Source organism: Harpia harpyja, chromosome 4, assembly GCF_026419915.1.
Source record: "Harpia harpyja isolate bHarHar1 chromosome 4, bHarHar1 primary haplotype, whole genome shotgun sequence".
Classification (NCBI taxonomy): Eukaryota; Metazoa; Chordata; class Aves; order Accipitriformes; family Accipitridae; genus Harpia; species Harpia harpyja.
This window is the reverse complement of record NC_068943.1, coordinates 15,734,456-15,751,778: the sequence shown is the minus strand read 5'-3', so window position 1 is coordinate 15,751,778 and position 17,323 is coordinate 15,734,456. Positions and strand designations below refer to the sequence as shown.

The following is a 17,323-nucleotide window of genomic DNA, read 5'->3' as shown; positions in this document are numbered from 1 at the left end:
AAAAAAAAATCAGTGTTCACCAAAAAGTTAGAACAACAAACAGTATTTTTTTAAATACTCTGCTGCTAATTTTATATTTTAAAAGGACATTTACAGAGTCAAGAAACATGTCAATAATGACAATGTTTCACAAAGGTTTTCAATCCTTGAATTATTTAATGTCTCTTAATAAAACATCTGGAAGAATATTTCTGGAATATATGCAGAGCTCCAATACTTCTAATTCTGGCAATAACTCTTAACATTCATACTTTTCTTCCAGGAATATCACAGACACAAAACATATACCTAATATATGCATATTGCGCTATATACCTGTTTTTTAAGACAAATTACTTCAGGAAAGTTGAATTACTTATTTCAAAGTAACAAAGCTAATAAAGAGACAAATGCATGATTCTATGGTAAAAGGTTGTTTGAATGAATTAAACAAGACAGAGTTTTCACTCAAGCTTAATTGTTATGACAAAGTCCATACCTTTCTGAAGAAATACATCCAGCTGATCAACACACAATGCCTTTAGTTCCTTTTCACTTTTATCCTTCTTTACCAAAGCCAGAACATATTTAGCTAGGGCAGATGGATCTGCATCACATCTGCAAATAAATTAATTAAAAAAAAAAATCAAAATAGTAAAAAAAAATAGAAGCAATTAAATTACAGAAATTAATGTCTGAAACTGGTATGACCGATACATATAGAGGACCAAAACGTTTCCTACCAAAGCAACTGGAAAACACTCAGGGGTATTTTCTAAGGCAGAGTCCAGATATGTAAGATTGCCAAGTATCACCTTTCTTCCCCAGAGAAGCAAGTGTCTACAGTATTTCCAAACAGTATTGCATGGAGCACCTCATAGCAAACTAGAATGAACTATTTGGAATGAAACAGCCTCAACTGCCTAATAGTGTTAAAAACAATTACAAATACAACAAATATTTCCATAATTTCCCAATGATGAAATCAGTAATTCTCAGTGTAATACTGAGTGACTGTTAATGGGGAAAAGTCAGCCTACCTAATTACAAATGAATACAGCGATACAGCAGAAGTGATCTATGCTATAAAAAAATTCAGACTCTCAGAGAGTCTTAAATATATTTTTAAAGAATCTTATTACTACCTACATCTGAACACCATAAAAAGCAGATTAACTGAAAAATCTTAATTTCAAAAGCTTAAGGAAAAAGCAGTCATATAATATTATCACAGAAATCCCCATAAGAGGTCCACAGACAATGAAAGGAAGTTTAGGGGATCATTATCCATTTTAGACATCTAAATTCCATCTAAAATTAAGTATGGAGCACTTCAGCGTAGAAGCTGATGGTCTCGTGCACATCAACAAAGAACTTAGAATGGAGTAAGCTGTATATCCACATCAAGTAGAACATTATTTAATATAACTGATACAATTTTATTATAATGTTTTACGAATAGTAATCTACAATGAACTTTGTAGTGGTGTTACAGAGTAAAACCCGCCAAAGCAAGTGAGAATACTGCAGATAACCATTTCACGCTTCATAATTCAAAGCCAGTAACTAATGGTGCCACACTGGTTTATCAGGCAGAACAGTGGCATCTTCTTAAACGATTTAATCCCACTATTTAGCATAAACCAAAGGAAGACCTCAGACCCCGCAAAACCAGGCAGGATTTAACATGTGCACACTGGTCATGTCATTCAGACAGCTGGCTTGTTTGGGTGGTGATCAGAGTTAATACTAGTGTTTTAAAGAACTACAACAAGGGGGGAAAAAATTGCACTGATGCATCCTAACTGTACATTCTCTCTAGCAAAAATAACTGAGAAATAAGTAAAATTAAACCGTGGTCAGGGAGTTGCACTGAATACAAGTATCACACAAATACTGTTCTAGCACAGAAGTCCACTAGTCACAACAGAGGAATAAAACAGCAGTTCCCAACCTCTTCCACATTAAAACAAATGAAATTTCAATGCTGAAGCTTAATTGTAAATCTGAACGTTGATCATTTAAATCACACGTATTTTAGACACCAGGCAAAAGAAACATCACCATATCACACTACCTAATTCCTCTTCCCAAATAAACTATCTCCTGCACAGCAAACAACATACTCAGTGCAAACATATCCACTAAGCAAAGGAAGCAGATCTGTCAGCATCCATCCTCAGGAGATCTTCTGGATAGCCTGCACCCAGCACAGAGTGCTCTGAAGTTAAAGGTCAGAGCTTCAAACATAACTCAGCATCCTCTAGAAAGCAGGCAATAGCAGAATTTCATGCTGTAAAAGCAACTTGAGCTGCTAGGGGACGTACCACAGTATTCTGTATTAGTCTGCATTATTTATAGACACAGAAGATGGGAGTTCACAATCAGTTTACATTCCAGAAGAACCCCCACACACTAAACCGACAAAACGCAACTACATACTGTTAATTGAAAAACAGACCACACACCGATGGAAAACGCAGAAATGTTTTCCTTCAACTGTTGTATCTGGTTTGCCCCTGTTCAGATTTAACAATTCTTTATCCAGAAGAAAATGCTGTCCAAGCACAAAGTCATCTTGGAAGCAGGCACATAACCTGCTACAGTGGGAGCGGTAGGACTGCATGGTCCATTTTACACTGCTAGCACCTGAGCACATCATCCACGCAGATTATCTGAAAGCCCGAAACTGAACAGAGTGTTCATCCTAGGCTGCAACGAGGAGGCCCTAAGGCCAGCACTTCCTAACTTCTCGGTGCTCAAATTTGCAAAATTATTTGTTGGGGTTTTTTTTACTGTTCCTTAATGCAACTTCGATGTCACTACAGGAGAAATTCAGTCCTCTCCCAGTTTCAAGCTGAATCATGCCTCGGAAAATTAGTGTGCTATTTTCATATTATCTATCTATAGTCATAACAGGAAAACAATTGGGGGGGGGACGACACGATTTTCACATGATAATCCTCAATTCTTTTCTTCTCCTTTCTATTCTCCACAAAAATCAGGTAAAACATTACAAGCTGAATTTTTTTATTTCAATTTCCACAAATTTGGTTCTCATCTGGTAATACAGTCAGCTGTCACTGTTCAAAATCTGCTATAACTGATTTAAATGACAACACATGCACTCAAAATTTAGCAAGGGAGCAAAAAAAGAAAAAACAAGTCAGTCTAGAAGTTAAAACCCACTGCTGTTAGCTATTGCAATGTACTTTAATTCTCCAGCTCCTACAGTAGTGACTATACAACAACTTCATATTCACCGCAAAGTAATTCCTCTCTCACGAGCAGGGTAGAAAACAGAAAATCTTGTCTGGAAAGCCACCTAGACTCCAGAAGGTGTAACAAAAAAAATTAAAACAAAACCCCCAAACCCAAAGAAAACTGTTTAAAAATAACAAACAATTAGTGCTTTCACCCCTCTCCACCATGATGATTTTGGAAATCTTAGCAATGCTGTCCACTCTGGAATGACCTCAGAATTTGAATCCATCCACCCAACTCCAAGATACTCTAAAGAAAATATCCTCAATAAAAATGTACATAAATGTATTTTTAATTTCAAAAACACAAATTCATTTTCTCCTGTGGCACTGTAATTTATCACTCTATATGCGATACAACCACATATGAACAATGCAAAACAATTGTACTGAACTCTATTATTATTATTCAATATGTAAGTGTAGAAATTCCACTGTACACAACAGGAAGAACTTACATGCTTTCAAGGTAAAACTCTGTCTTTATTTTGGCTTTTCAACAAATACTATTTTTTGAGAAATACTAACAGACTAATTACTTCAACTGATGCTAATTAAGCAATAATGAATACAATGCATTTTGTGGTAGAGCGAGATGAAGACAATGTTTTTGTAAATTGATACTATGATTTTATGTGATTTCTTTTCACTTTTTAAAATTAAACTGCAAATGATCTTTACACAGCCAAAGGTTGACTTCCTTTTTATGTACCAACTAGAAACAGAAGTCTCCTCTTCTATATTTGCTGTTCAAAGCGTGAAAAAACCCACAAACTGATCTGTTTTCTCCACACTATTGTGAAGACCATGCTTGTTTCTGTAGCTAGGATTTTAGATAGATTTAACAAGCTTACAGTCTGGTCTTTTACCGCTTTTCAGACTCTTACAAAATGCTTTGCCCTTTTTTTTTTTTTTTTTTTTTTTAAAAGATGATGCTAAAATTCAATTGCTAGCAACCTGAAGCAGTGGAATAAAGGAGTAACTGGTCTCATGAAGTAAAAAAGAAATTTAAACTTCATAGAACTGTGAATACAGAAGGCCTGCCTGAAAATTTCTGTTCTTTATAGCCATTAGAGTTCTGGATATTATTGTTAATGGCTTTGTTTGGGGACAGCTGCTTTTTTTAAAGCAATTCCTTTCCACTTTTTCATTCAAACCAAGTTCTGAAATGTTGTGTATAAATTCTCCATCCTTTGATTTAGTCAAAATCTGCTGGTTTGAATTATAGGGGCCTTGAGTTCTTCTGATAAACAAGTTCTTATGTTCTCTTGCTTGACAGTATTTTCTTACAGAATAGCAGCCTTTTTGTGTGAATAATATGGAATATGCTTGCTTTATCTTTGTTGTACGTACATGGCTTTTTCACCCATTTTGAGCTAGCTTTATCAGTTTTTTCTAAACCTCGCTGTATTTTATGTTCTTATAGTTGGCATTGTTTTATTAAGTGATATCAGTTTAAAAAAAGCAGGAGAGGCATCCATGCTGATAGCAGCAAAATATACTGTGTAGCACAAGGACTTATACAGTCCATATGATGCTACATTCTTGCAGATTATAAGATTAATAGAAAAAGGTCCTTAACTGACAATTCAGAAAAATGAGAAAAATCAGAATACCACCTACACATTTCAAATAGTCTAAGCTGCATTCAAATTTAAAAATAAATTCATAGTTCAATTCTAGTGTTCGATGAATGATACACGTTTTCAATTGTTAGATACAGGTTTGAAACCTCAGCTTAACTTGAACTCACAGACCTGAGCATAAATGGAATCTGTGTGTTAGAAGTGTGACAGAAGTTTAGACATAACTTCATTCTTACGCTAAAATTTGGCTACTAGAAAAACGTTCACCTGCACTGAAACATGTAAAACAACAATTCTCAACTTTGAATCCCATACCTACGTCCCCTCAACTTTTTGTAGGCATGTGCTGCAAGCAGTGATACGCATCAGTAATCACATAAATTTCTCCTCTTGTTTTCTCTTTCATGTTTTCTTTAACAAAGAAACAAAAACCAGTTGGCACAAGTAATCTGAACTCATTTCCACTGCAGCAAGTACATCCCAGTTCCTGCTACAATTAAACACCACAGCATGTTTTCTTACACCCACTTTCTGAATATATGATCCTAATTGGTAATGCTAAATGTTTTTACCTCTAGTAAGGCTTTTTTGCAGAGTCTGTACTGTATTAGTCAGAGACTATGCAGTGTCTACTGCTCTACATTAAACAAGGGATGTTGCTCTTGTAATCCTGCTTTTATAAACAGTATTTAATATACAGGCATAGACGGAAGAATTCTTTTGCTAGAGCTGTACATGTTCTTCACAGAATGATCTGGATAGCTCCAACTGCTAACCACCAGAGAAAACCTTCAAAAAGGAAAGTAACACCCAATCAAATATTTTGTTCAATTGTAGGAGCAAGAGTTCACAACTGCAACAAACCTCACAGAAAAGTTCAAAATCCTTTGTTCCTGATCCCATCTGGTTTTGCAGTCATTATTTGAAATTACAATTTCAAATAAAGAAAATAAAGCAGAAGAGGAAAGCTGAAGTTGTTAGAGTAAATTTAAGCCTTAAATATGTATTTTTTTTAAATAATGAATGTTTGAGAAGGGGAAAGTAATTTAGCTGAAGAGGACTCACTTCTCTGTACAGTTGGGTTTTTTTATTTAAATACTTTGCAATTCATTAAACACCACTCAATCTATCCATTTCCAATACTCAGATTTACATATTTTAAAATATAAAATACTAAATATGTTCTGAGAACCCACTTTGATTTTTATAATCACCATGCAATTACAGGCATCAGCCTTAACTTACAAATGCAGTAGATGTGGAATACATACTAAAGTTGTTTGAAAAAAAAATGTTACCGCTGTAGCAGTACATACAAAACCCCTTATTAACACCTGAGCTTATACTGACTTAGGAAGACTTTGCCAAAATAGCTAAAAGTAATTCCGAAAGGCAGATAAGCTAAACCAGCAAGATACCTTTGTACATAAATATTGCAGAAGAAGCATTTTAAAAGATATTGAGTAGAAGCATACAGTAAATACCTCTCAAGCCTTAAGAGAGAATAAACACAAACTTTGCATACAGTATGATGAGGACATATTTTGCCAGGTTAGTGCCTAAGAACGTGCTTAAGCATCAGTACAAAAATACATATTCAAACGAAAGACAAAACATGCTGTTGATTCAAGTATTTTTAATGTAAAAGGTATCAAAAGGCAAGGCAGATCCGAAAGTCTCTGTTGGACTAAATATTCCACTATCAACTGAGAACTTTGGGCAGGTCTCCCCAGTAGAGCCCTGAACTCTCCACCAAGCAAATACTGAATATAAGGCCACTAGGACTCCTGTTCAAATACTCACATTGACAGCAAAAAAAAAAAACCCCAAAACCAACCCACCTGATGAATTCTTAAAACAAGAGGAGGAAGAAATGCAAGGAATTAAATAATGGCAAGCTGACTCAAGAATGATAGTTGTGAAGTTGATAATATACCTGAAAAATTCACATATTTAAATAGCTTATTAATGTTGCCTATCTTACTCCAATCTGGCTTACTCGAGTAACGTTTTCCAACATGACAAAGCACAGAATAAGTAAAGATACATATTCTAGGTTTCCTACATATATACCAGGCTGAAGCCTTTTAAATTATCAACTAATTAGCTGGAGGAAAGGTCTGAAATATCTAAACCCAGATACTTTCCTCTCAGAAAAAGCACACATCTCCAGTGCTATGAAGTTCCTCATACTGCAATTCATCATTTAAGTCAGTTCTTAATAAGCAAAGTAGCCATTTTGAACTGAAGCCTTAAAAGAGTAATTATTTCTGGCCATTTTTTTTTTAAAGTAGTATCTATAGTGTTTGGTGCAGACCTGGTACTATGGTGCTGTAGTAAACACCACAGAAATCAGTTTAACAAGTGGATAATCCTTTGTTTCGCTAAAAATCTCACTGGCATGGCACAACAAACTGCTGCTTAAATTTTACAGTTATTAGACAGCAACGCAACCATTACACAGAAAATGAATTTGATTTTTTTATGCTTTTTGGCAACATAACTTAATTCACACTCTTCTACACAAAGTCTACTGTCTGGTGAAAATGTTTGGAAAATGTATGAAAATTCCCAAAGGGAGATATATATATATATATATATATATATATATATATATGTAGTGTTTAACTGTAGAGTACATAACCCTTTTGCCAGCTGGGGGCGGGGGGGGAGAAATTCCCATGATGAAGCTGTCAAACTGTTATCTGACAGTTTTCACAAAATGAACATGGTTACTCTCTTAAGAGAAAAAGTGTGCTTGGGGGAGGGAGAGGAGTGAGGACAGAACAGAAGCTTCCATAAAGTCTCCTTGTAACAAAAACACTACTTGTTCATTTCAGATGTATTTTATCGATTTTATTTCAAGCTAATGCAAAGACCCTCAATCTAGACTTCATTTTGGACACAGCTAGTGCACACACGCTACTTTAAGATGTTAAAAGAAACTACATGAGGGGTTTCTTTCTTCATTTTTTAAAATGAATGTACAGACCAAAAAGGTGCTGCAAGTCCTGAAACTAGTTCCTTGAAAAATTTAAACTACCACAATACATTGAAACCGCAAAAGCACGTCTGAAGTCCTCCAGGCAGTAAGTGGTCGTTCTGTAAATGAAATAACATGTAGGTGCATGTTATTTGTCATACTCTGATCCTGAGAATTTACAACCTAAATTTCAGAGTCTAGTTTTGCTGCCTAAAGATTAGTATTTATACTTCCCTAGAATACTGCTCAGTTCCTGACATTAACCAAGGTGGACGTGGTTATGTTTGAAGGCTAAGACACGCTTCATATTTGCAGGGCTGTGTGGGTGCAGAAAAATGTCCATTGCATATTGGGCAGAGCAGCTAGTCTAATTTAGACAGTAGTACCATTCTGTTGTGCTGCTACTAAAAAAAAAAAAACCAAAAAATTATAAAAACCTGCAGTGTTCAATAAGTAAAATGAATGACAGACTAATTCAGCAAGATCCCACTTTTACCTTGAGACACTACTGTAGATTAGAAGGACCACTTTCATTAACTCTTTAACAGTACTTACTAGAAATACACTGAGGAATGCAACAGCCTCCAATGCTGTTACATAAATTACTGATGTCATTACAATAGTTCTAAATTATCACGATACCCAGATCTGACATGTTCATATAGCTGCAACCAATAACGAGCAACTTAAAATGTCACCTCTAGATTCAAGACAGCTCTCATGAGGCAGAACAGCTGTCAGCTTGCTGGTTGTCCAACACACATTCAATGCAGAAAGCAAAAATCATCATAGCATCTCTATGACTTGCGATGCAGCCAAGGGGTTCCATTTCGCTGCTGATGCTCAGCATAAGAACAAGAAAGGTTTCCTGTAACAGGAATAATTTTCTCCTCCTCATATTCTGCTTTCAACTACACCTTATAATATTGATACTTTAATTCTGTCACAGTATTTTTACACAGAAGCTTAGCACTATCAGCACTCTAAGTTAGGAACCTCGATTTCTCAAATACAGCAGCTCTCCATGAGTCAGGTGAACAAACTATCAAGTTTCATAATAGATGTAGAAGAGTAACTTCACTAGTGTTAAGAGTGACATACCAATGACGTGTATATGTGCTTTATTTATCTTAGCTATAAATAGCTTAATGTAAAGAGTTAACAAAATGAAATGAAGAGAAACATCTACTGCTTTTGAACTTCTTCGGAAGTTTCACGGGAAACGAGAGTGGAAACTCCCGGTGGGCCAATGACTGTTATTGGTAGGATGGTGTGTCACATGTACATGGAAAGGAATGCCAAAGTCTTTAACTTATTTCTGTTCTTTCAGTATCTTGGTTTATTACCATATTCCTTACACCATTGTTAAACCTTTTTTATTCACCACCTTTCTTAAATAACCGGGTGAAGACAACTAATCAGTAATGTATTAACAATGAAGCAAAGATCCAAACAGCCAGAAAATATTGTGAGATTTAACAAAGAAAGGTTGAAAAGCATGAAAAACAAAAATAGAACAGTAAAGGCATAACTGAACACCAGAGCATACTTACTGTTTGCCATAAAATATTTCAATGATATAGTCAAAATATTCTTTAAACAATTTGGATTTTATTCCCTCTGACATAAGTAGTTACAACAGCATGATCACTTACAGAATTAACCAATGCAAAAATCCTTTCCATTTTAATGAGGTATGCTTAAATACTGCATAAACATTGTTTTAGGTATTTTTTAGTCTGATTGCAAGTCTGATTTAGTACATGAACAAACCTTCATAAAAACATAAATACAGCAAAGTGGAAAAAATTAGATATGGGAGCCTTAATCAAGATGTAATTGGGCCAGTGGGAGATTTTAATTATTTTTTTTAATTTTTTTCATTTGTAATTAAATTTATTTTATACAAAGTAATTAAAACCAAGAAGATTTTCCACTGTAAAGAATTAGGGCAAAGGGGAGAACACTACAATGTCTTACAAGGCAAAATGGTCAGTGCAGCATTAGTACAAAAGAGCTTATTTTTTTCACAGGTAGAGATTCAAACAAATTCAAGGAAAAAATGAAAAAAGACATCCCTGCTTGGACCTTTGCCAAGCCAGATCCTGATATTCCAGCAAGGATTATATACACAGTTTACATAGGATCTGGAATGGACTAGCAGCAAAGAAACCCATCACAATAGATACAGCTCAGTGAGGACCTCATTAGTACAGAAATTAGAAGTGACAGACATAAGGTTATAGCCCAAGTTTAACATTACTTTCAAACACTTTACAGGAGCCATGCCACGGATAAGAAAATGTGTATAACCCTAGAAACTAAGCATACTACTGTCTGCAAGCAACAAAGATGACTGTTGACAAATGCCTTCTTTATAGAGCTGACTGAAGTTGAACATATAAAAGATAGCTCTAGTCAAATACAGAGCAGCCACAGCACAAAAAAAATACTCTTGCCACTTTGTTTACACTGGTACTACATTCGCATAGCTGTATGCATATGTTCTGTGTGCATATTTAGCAATTCTCTGTACACCAAACTGAGCTGCTCAAAGAGTTACTTCCAAAACCACAAAAGCAGCCTCTCTTTGGAGAACTGCAGAAAGTTACTAGAGAACTACCACCCTCCAAGCAGAGCTGGACTGTGTAAACGCTCCAGCATGGTTAGCATTTGCAGTTTCTGCCTCACTGCAACAAGATAGATAAGCAGTGTTTGTATGGAGGATCACCAAGACTTTGCCAAAGGCATTAGAGCAGTCCAAAACAAACAAACAAACAAAAACCCCAACAACCCACCACAAACAAACAAAAAATTCCAAAACTTAAATCCTCTATCATCCCTCTGTTCCAAACATTCTTGTCTATGAACAGTGTTTCCCAGAGGCACCACGTGCAAGCAATCCAACAACCAAATGATGTCCAGTCCATACAATTATACAAACACACATTTCATTACATTAAAAAGTTAGCACTCTTGCTAATGCTTTAAAATAGTTTAAAGATAAAAATTCACGATGAAATGAAATTATATTTATGGATATTGCTATCTTCTAGTTCTGAAACATTATGTTTCTCAAATACGGGTGTTACAGCCTTTGGAGCAAGCTATACATCACGATTAAAAACTGCTAGCTACTTGGAAACCGGCAACTTGGAAAATAAAGCATGTTCTAACTACTCAGCTCTAGATAAATAGCACATAAATATAGACCTATACACGTGTGTATAAAATTTATTTATGTAACTTTTTTAAGTGCACTTCTCCCCTTAAGACTACCAAGACAACACCTCCATAATGATCTAATACAGTGCTGTCTTCCTTAGTCTAGTTAGGAAATTCAGCTGCCTATCTTGCAGCTAAAGATTTCTGAAAGAGCTATGACATAAAAACAGCTGGCACAATTTTTTGTTTCATTAAAAAGAAAAGACAAGTCAAAAATTATTTTCAGGCTATGGTAACGCTTCCAAACGACCAGCACTTAGGGCCTCATTGTACTACTACTACACCAACAGCAGTTAGTTCTTTAGAAGCAAGTTCTTTAGAAGTAACTGCACACTATAATTTCCATACAGCCAGGAGCTATGGCTGTAGGCACACATTTCAGATAGCTGAGATCAGAAGCAGCCCCAAGAGTATCTGACTGCTAGGAAATGACAATACTTCTCCACCAATTCCAACATTTATTGGAATAATGCAGTTACACAGGACTCTGCACAAAACTGTTGAATGACAGTTGAGTTTAACAGTCCCTGCTGGCTTGCTTCCTCCCAAAGCTAAAAATTCGGAGAACCAAACATCCTCCAGGTCAGCAATTCTCTACCCCACGACATAGTTTTCCAGCATGAGAACCACATTTGAACTGCTCACACACCACATTTAACTTAACAGAAACATGTTGGTCCTTTTAGTGCTAAAAAGCAGAAACTTGCACTGATCACAAAAGCTGAAAATCCTAGTTTCACCCTTTAACTGCTGACTATCACTAGCAGATATCACAGTTCAATATTCAAACAAACAGAGAAACATGGAACAACACGGGTTTGTTACCAGAGTAAGAAGTTACTACTACACATCACCAGTGAATGGAACTTGAGGGGAAAGACTGAGGAACCATACTGACCTCCACCTAAATAATATCTGGCAAACTTTCGATACTTTTTATATTGTGAAAAGGAAACTTGTACTATTCACCCGTGGAAGTTAAACTTCAGCTCCTGATGCATAATACTCAAGAAAGAGCAGAAAAACTGTATAAATGAATTTTGGATACAGATCTGCAAAATCCAAAGAACCTAATGTATTTACTCAATAAAGGCATTTTGAAGCCAACTGAAGCACTCCTGTACATGCCACTAGTGGACTTCCAGTTTCAGATTTCACAGAATTTAAAAATGCTCCTTGTAAACTCTTTGAAACTAACATATCAATCTCCAGCTGCTGACCAACTGAGAGGTAAGTGTGTATGATTTATAATTTCAAATTACCAACATGTATTTTGGAAATGACAAGATCTTCCAAAGTTAAACATTGTCTGCTTCAAGCCTCTTGACCAGCACACTCTACTGATATCAAACTGCTGATTGGCATCAACATAATATTCATGCAAGAAAGCACCCAGAGACTAACAGGGAGCATTCTGCACCAGAGGACTAGCTAGATCTATTACCACAGAACACAATGTGCTTTGTTATTCTAATATTACCTTACCAATGTGCTCTGTTATTCTAATATTACCTTATGTTGACCCAAGAGGACAATGAATTCACCTTCCCAAAACTACACCTTTACGAGATGATGTATTTAAAAAAAAAAAAAAATAATAAAAAATCCTACCAGTCTTAAGGGTCAAACCTTTGTATAAAGGCACTCAGCATAATTTGCTGCAGGCCTAATTCAAAGTCCACTGAAATTAAGTTCAAGACTCATCTATTTCAGTGTGGTTTGGATTAGGTGCTATGGAAAAAAAGGACACTGCACCCACCCCCCCCAAAACACAAGCGAAGCTCTCCTAAAAATGGCCCAACATTTTATAACTTTTTCAGGTTATGTCAGCATAAGCCATATACACTATACATGTACATACATATACTTAACTATTGACTATGGAAGCCATAAAGCAGACTTTTTTTTTTTTTTTCCTCTCCCATTTGACAGCATCAGTGTAAAACCGACAGTGGCCAAACACCTCAGAAGCAAGTTAACACTAGAATTAATTTATAAGTTCTAGTTCCATTGACTCAAATCAGGCTCCAGCAATTTAATTCAGACATGTTAAAATGGTGTTTCAGAATGACAAGTCAAGTGCATGCTTTGATCTGAAAGTCTATAGACATCATAATTCCAGAAGACGAAACCTTTAAAACCAAGTTCACGTCTCAGTTCATCATTCAGAGAAGGAAGACACGGACTCTTTGCAGAAGAACCCCAATTACTCACATGACTGCTATGATTAGAGGCCAAGCAGGTATTCACAAACAGGCAAATCACTCTCTGGGGCTCCTACTCCCAAGCGCACTACTGATGCAATTTTTACTCAGGGGGAGGAAAACAGGAGAGCATCAAATATTCAAAACAACCGAGAAGGACGTGCGACGAGTCTATGGGAAATGATACAGGGAAGGTCCCAGGATGCCGGAAAACGTCTCGGTGGCACCTGAGCTCTCCGAGAGAAGGTCACTGGACAGGGCGGCAGGCCGTGGTTATTAACCCGGCCTTTCTACAGGGGCTAAGAGCAGGGAACAGTGAGCTGCACAGGCAGCACATTACCTCCCGCTTACCCCGGGCTACAAAGAGAAAGGCGAACGCGGTCGCTAGGGGGGGAAGCTGCATCCTCCGGAGGAAGACGGTCCTATCTCCCAGCCGAGGACGGCGCCGGGAGAGCGGGGGAACGACGCGGCCCCCCACAAGAGCCGGCCGGCGGCGAAGGGCGCTGGGAGGGCACCTCCCGCAATGCCCTCAGGGGCCTCTCCGGCACAGCGGTCCCCTCCCCTGAGGATCCCCGTCTTCTCCCAGGGAAGGTTTATTTTGGAGGGGGCGGGAGAGAAAGGAAGGGTCGCGGCTACTCACATGGGCTCCAAGGTTTTGCTGAGCCAGGATTTCAGCGCCTCGAAGTTTTCTATGATCATTTTAACCACCATCCAGAGCGGCCCAGGCCCCCCGCCTCCCCGGCAGCAGCAGCAGCAGCAACAACGGCGGCGGGGTCCGCGCCGCCCCGCCGGCCGGCACCCCGGCTCCCGCCGCGCTTCCCCTCACCCGCCGAGGCCGCGGCCGCCTCCCGGTTCGGCAGAGGCCGCCTGGCAGGGGCCGGAGGCCCAGCGCCACGAAGGGGGCGGAACCAGCCGAGCGGCGGCTGCTCCCTGCGGGCCCCGCTCTCGCCGCTCCTCGGCCGGGGAGCGCGGTCCGGCCGCTCCGCAGTTACCCCCCCCTCCCTCCCGCCTCAGGGGCGGGCGGAAGGCAGCGCGGCCGACGGGCCCGACGAGCGGCGGGCCCCGAGCGCGGCTCCGAAACGCACCGCCCCCCCCCCCCAGCTCCCCTTAGCCGCAGAGCCAGACAGAGCGAGCGGGCGAGCAGGTAAGATGGCGGCGCCCCGCTGTCGCGAGAATAAGGAGTCTCGCGAGGACGGGCGGCGCGCGGGGGCTGCCGGGAGGCGGGGCCGGGCCGGGCCGGGCCGGGCGGGGCGGTGTTGGCGTTGCTGACGTGCGGCCTGTGGCGACGTGCGGCCTGTGGCGGCGGGCGGGAGCGCATTCTTGCCGTCCTCCCGTGAGGGGAGAGCGGTCCCCGGGTGGGAGGCAGCTTTAATGAGGGAACGCGCCCTGCAGAAGCAGAAAGGGAGGCACGGCGAGTGCTCCCTCCCCCGTGGTGCGAACTCCCATAGATGTCTGCAACTGACAGAAAAATTATTTTTTTGGTTGTTTTAAAAAAAAAGGTCGGAGTAAAAAAATTCTGTGAAAACAGGGGAGTTGGCAGCGAGGTCCCGTGTCTTGCCGACATTGGCCTCGCGTGGGGTGGGATGGGGTGCTGCCGTGGGCCGGCGGGTGCTGAGACCGAGCTGCCTGTGGCGGTTCCCTGGCCCGTTCAGGCCCCGCAGTGTGGACCTGGCGGAGGAGCTGAGCCCGCGCGGCTGATCGGTCACCCCCAGAGGCAGTGGCGGTGGGGGCGCACGGGCTGGCCCCCTCAAAACCAGTGCCTGCCAGTGTGGGGCCTTCCCATGAAAAGTTAACATATGCCACAGCTTTCGACGGTACTTTGGATTAACCGAGAGCTGAAAGAAAATGTCTGCGGTGAATGTACCTCGGTCAGTTTGGTGGGCTTCTGAAAGACGGGCGTCTCGTCTGAGCTCCGGTTTTGCACAGTCGATGAACAAAGGCGAGTATTTCAAGGAAATTGTTGGCTCTGCCTTTTGCAGGGCAGAGTGCATGACTCTCGAGCTGCCTGCCTGGTTTTCTCAGATAGAGAGGAACAGGTAATTGACTTAGATTAGACAGCAACCATGGTCTTGGCTGACCTGTCAATTTATGAGCATCCTGAAGTCCTACCTTTGTCATGCAGAGTCGGGATAACAGCAGAGGGAGCCCTAGAGAGCAGGGGTGAAGGCAAGAAGATGTGTTTGGATATAAGGTAGGATGCCTGCCTGTTCTCCCAGCATGGGAACTCCTTCAAGATCAGTCCCCAGCTTCATCCTGCCTACAGGAACCCACCACAGACCGCTAGTACTTACTTCTGGTTGAAAAAGCTCAACATAACTTCTCTGCATCTGTAGCAGAGCAAGGGTCATTGGCAATTATGACCACTATTTACAATTTTCCATGCAAACAACAATCACTTGACCTCGGCGGAGAGACTGCCAAGAAATTCAGTGTCTGAGGCAACTAAATAAGAGCTGGAGGAAGCTAAGGCTGCTTGTTGTCATCCTTGAAAGTCTGTTGAAAACCGGAGAGCGTAGCAAGCCAACCAAGTAAACTGCCAGCTTAGTAGGTACTTCAGTGAGGACTTCCCAATTACAAGATGTACTTTGGTTTCCTTGCATAGTGGAGAGTGAACAGCACATCCAGTCAGTAGGCAGAAAATCACCAGAGCCTGAAATTCTCTGGAGACTGTTCTGTAGACATCTAAAAAGTCCTTGGCTCGCAGTCACCAACTTGTAAGTTAACTCCCCCTGAACCCGTAAAAAGGGTCACTAAGCTTGGGATTCTGATGGATCTTTGAAGGGACAGGCACATAGAAATTAGGCATTGTGATAAGAATCTAAATTTGTTTTTGGATCTGGCCCTTAATCCTTTGCAAAAGCCAGCGTCTAGTGGAAATAATTCAGGCAAGCACTGTGTTGGTCCACTTCACTCTCATCTTTGTAACTACCTTTGATCCTTGAATATACAACGGCCAGCAAGAAAACACAGCCTCTAAGGCTTCCCCACATAAAATGTATGGGTATAATCATGGTAGCAACTTCTCTATGTTTGACATTTCATTTTCTAAACTGCTTTCCAGCCATTCAGAAGCATAGTGGTGTAAGTAAATTTGTGATCAGCAAAAGGATTTCATGAATACATTTTATGCAGTGGATAAGACTTGTCTGCATGTGGTAATTTTTTAACATTACTGTGTTGATAGAGTTATGCTGTTACCACACTTTTGTGGCAATATTCAGAGTAACTATAATAAATAAGTAAATAAATAAATAAATAAATAGAAGCTGCTGACATTCCCAGTTCTAGAGTTTGGAGACTTGAAATCTTAAGGACTTATAAAGATTTAGATCCCACGTCATAAAAAGTGTCTGCAATGTTCTGTAGCATCTTTCAGGCAATTTTAATTTCATTTCATGGTAGGAATTAGAGGAGTACAAACTAAACCTATTAGATCTGAGGAAACCATTTCCTCTGAAATATAAAGTGGCTTCTATACATAACGTGGTTTTTATTTAAGACACAACATCTTTGGGTTCTTAATAACAATTTTAAAAACACAAAATAAGGAATGGTCTTTACTTAAACTGTAGTCACACATGAAATCAGTATTTAACTGAAAAAAAATCCTGAAGATCGTGTTTCATTTAATACAACATAATAGAGAATCTGTGCAAAGGGTCAAAGTAATTATTAACTTATACAATGTCATATTTCCGTAAGACAAATAAGTTTCTATTTCTCCTGTAGCTGTTCAATGTAAAATTCATCAACCGTCCAAAGGAAAACAAAACATACCCTAAATTTCATCCCTACCTGTACAATTAAAGCCTTGAAGAAGATAACAAGGAAAAAACCGAATCTTTGAAAAGACTGGAAAGCAGCAAAAGAAGAATTGAGCATGCTGTCCTTAGGTTTCAACAATTTAACACCTTCATTTAAAAAATCAGTTCCTATTGCTAAATGGTAGATACTCTGTATCGTGTATATGATCTATGGATGCCAAACTTTTAATAGGAACTCAATAATAGAAATCTCAAAAACTTGAAAATAGACATACGTATTCTGTGGATTACTATAAAAAATGCATTTTAACATCAATAA

At 39.3% G+C, this 17,323-nt stretch overlaps 1 protein-coding gene across 8 annotated transcripts in view; it reads right to left on the bottom strand.

Moving 5' to 3' along the window:
* RBM26 (RNA binding motif protein 26) overlaps positions 1 to 14,366 on the bottom strand; it is a 58,110-nt gene extending 43,744 nt beyond the window's left edge. For 2 of the 8 annotated variants that reach the window (XM_052785913.1, XM_052785921.1), the window contains exons 1-2: positions 13,881 to 14,366; positions 479 to 597 (exon numbers count right to left, since the gene is read on the bottom strand). In XM_052785913.1, coding sequence (XP_052641873.1) covers positions 479 to 597; positions 13,881 to 13,951 — 190 coding nt within the window. In that variant the 5' untranslated portion in view covers positions 13,952 to 14,366. The remainder of the gene's footprint in view (positions 1 to 478; positions 598 to 13,880) is intronic. The other 6 variants (XM_052785915.1, XM_052785920.1, XM_052785914.1 and 3 more) reach the window with 4 other exon arrangements.
* Positions 14,367 to 17,323: the final 2,957 nt, after the last annotated feature.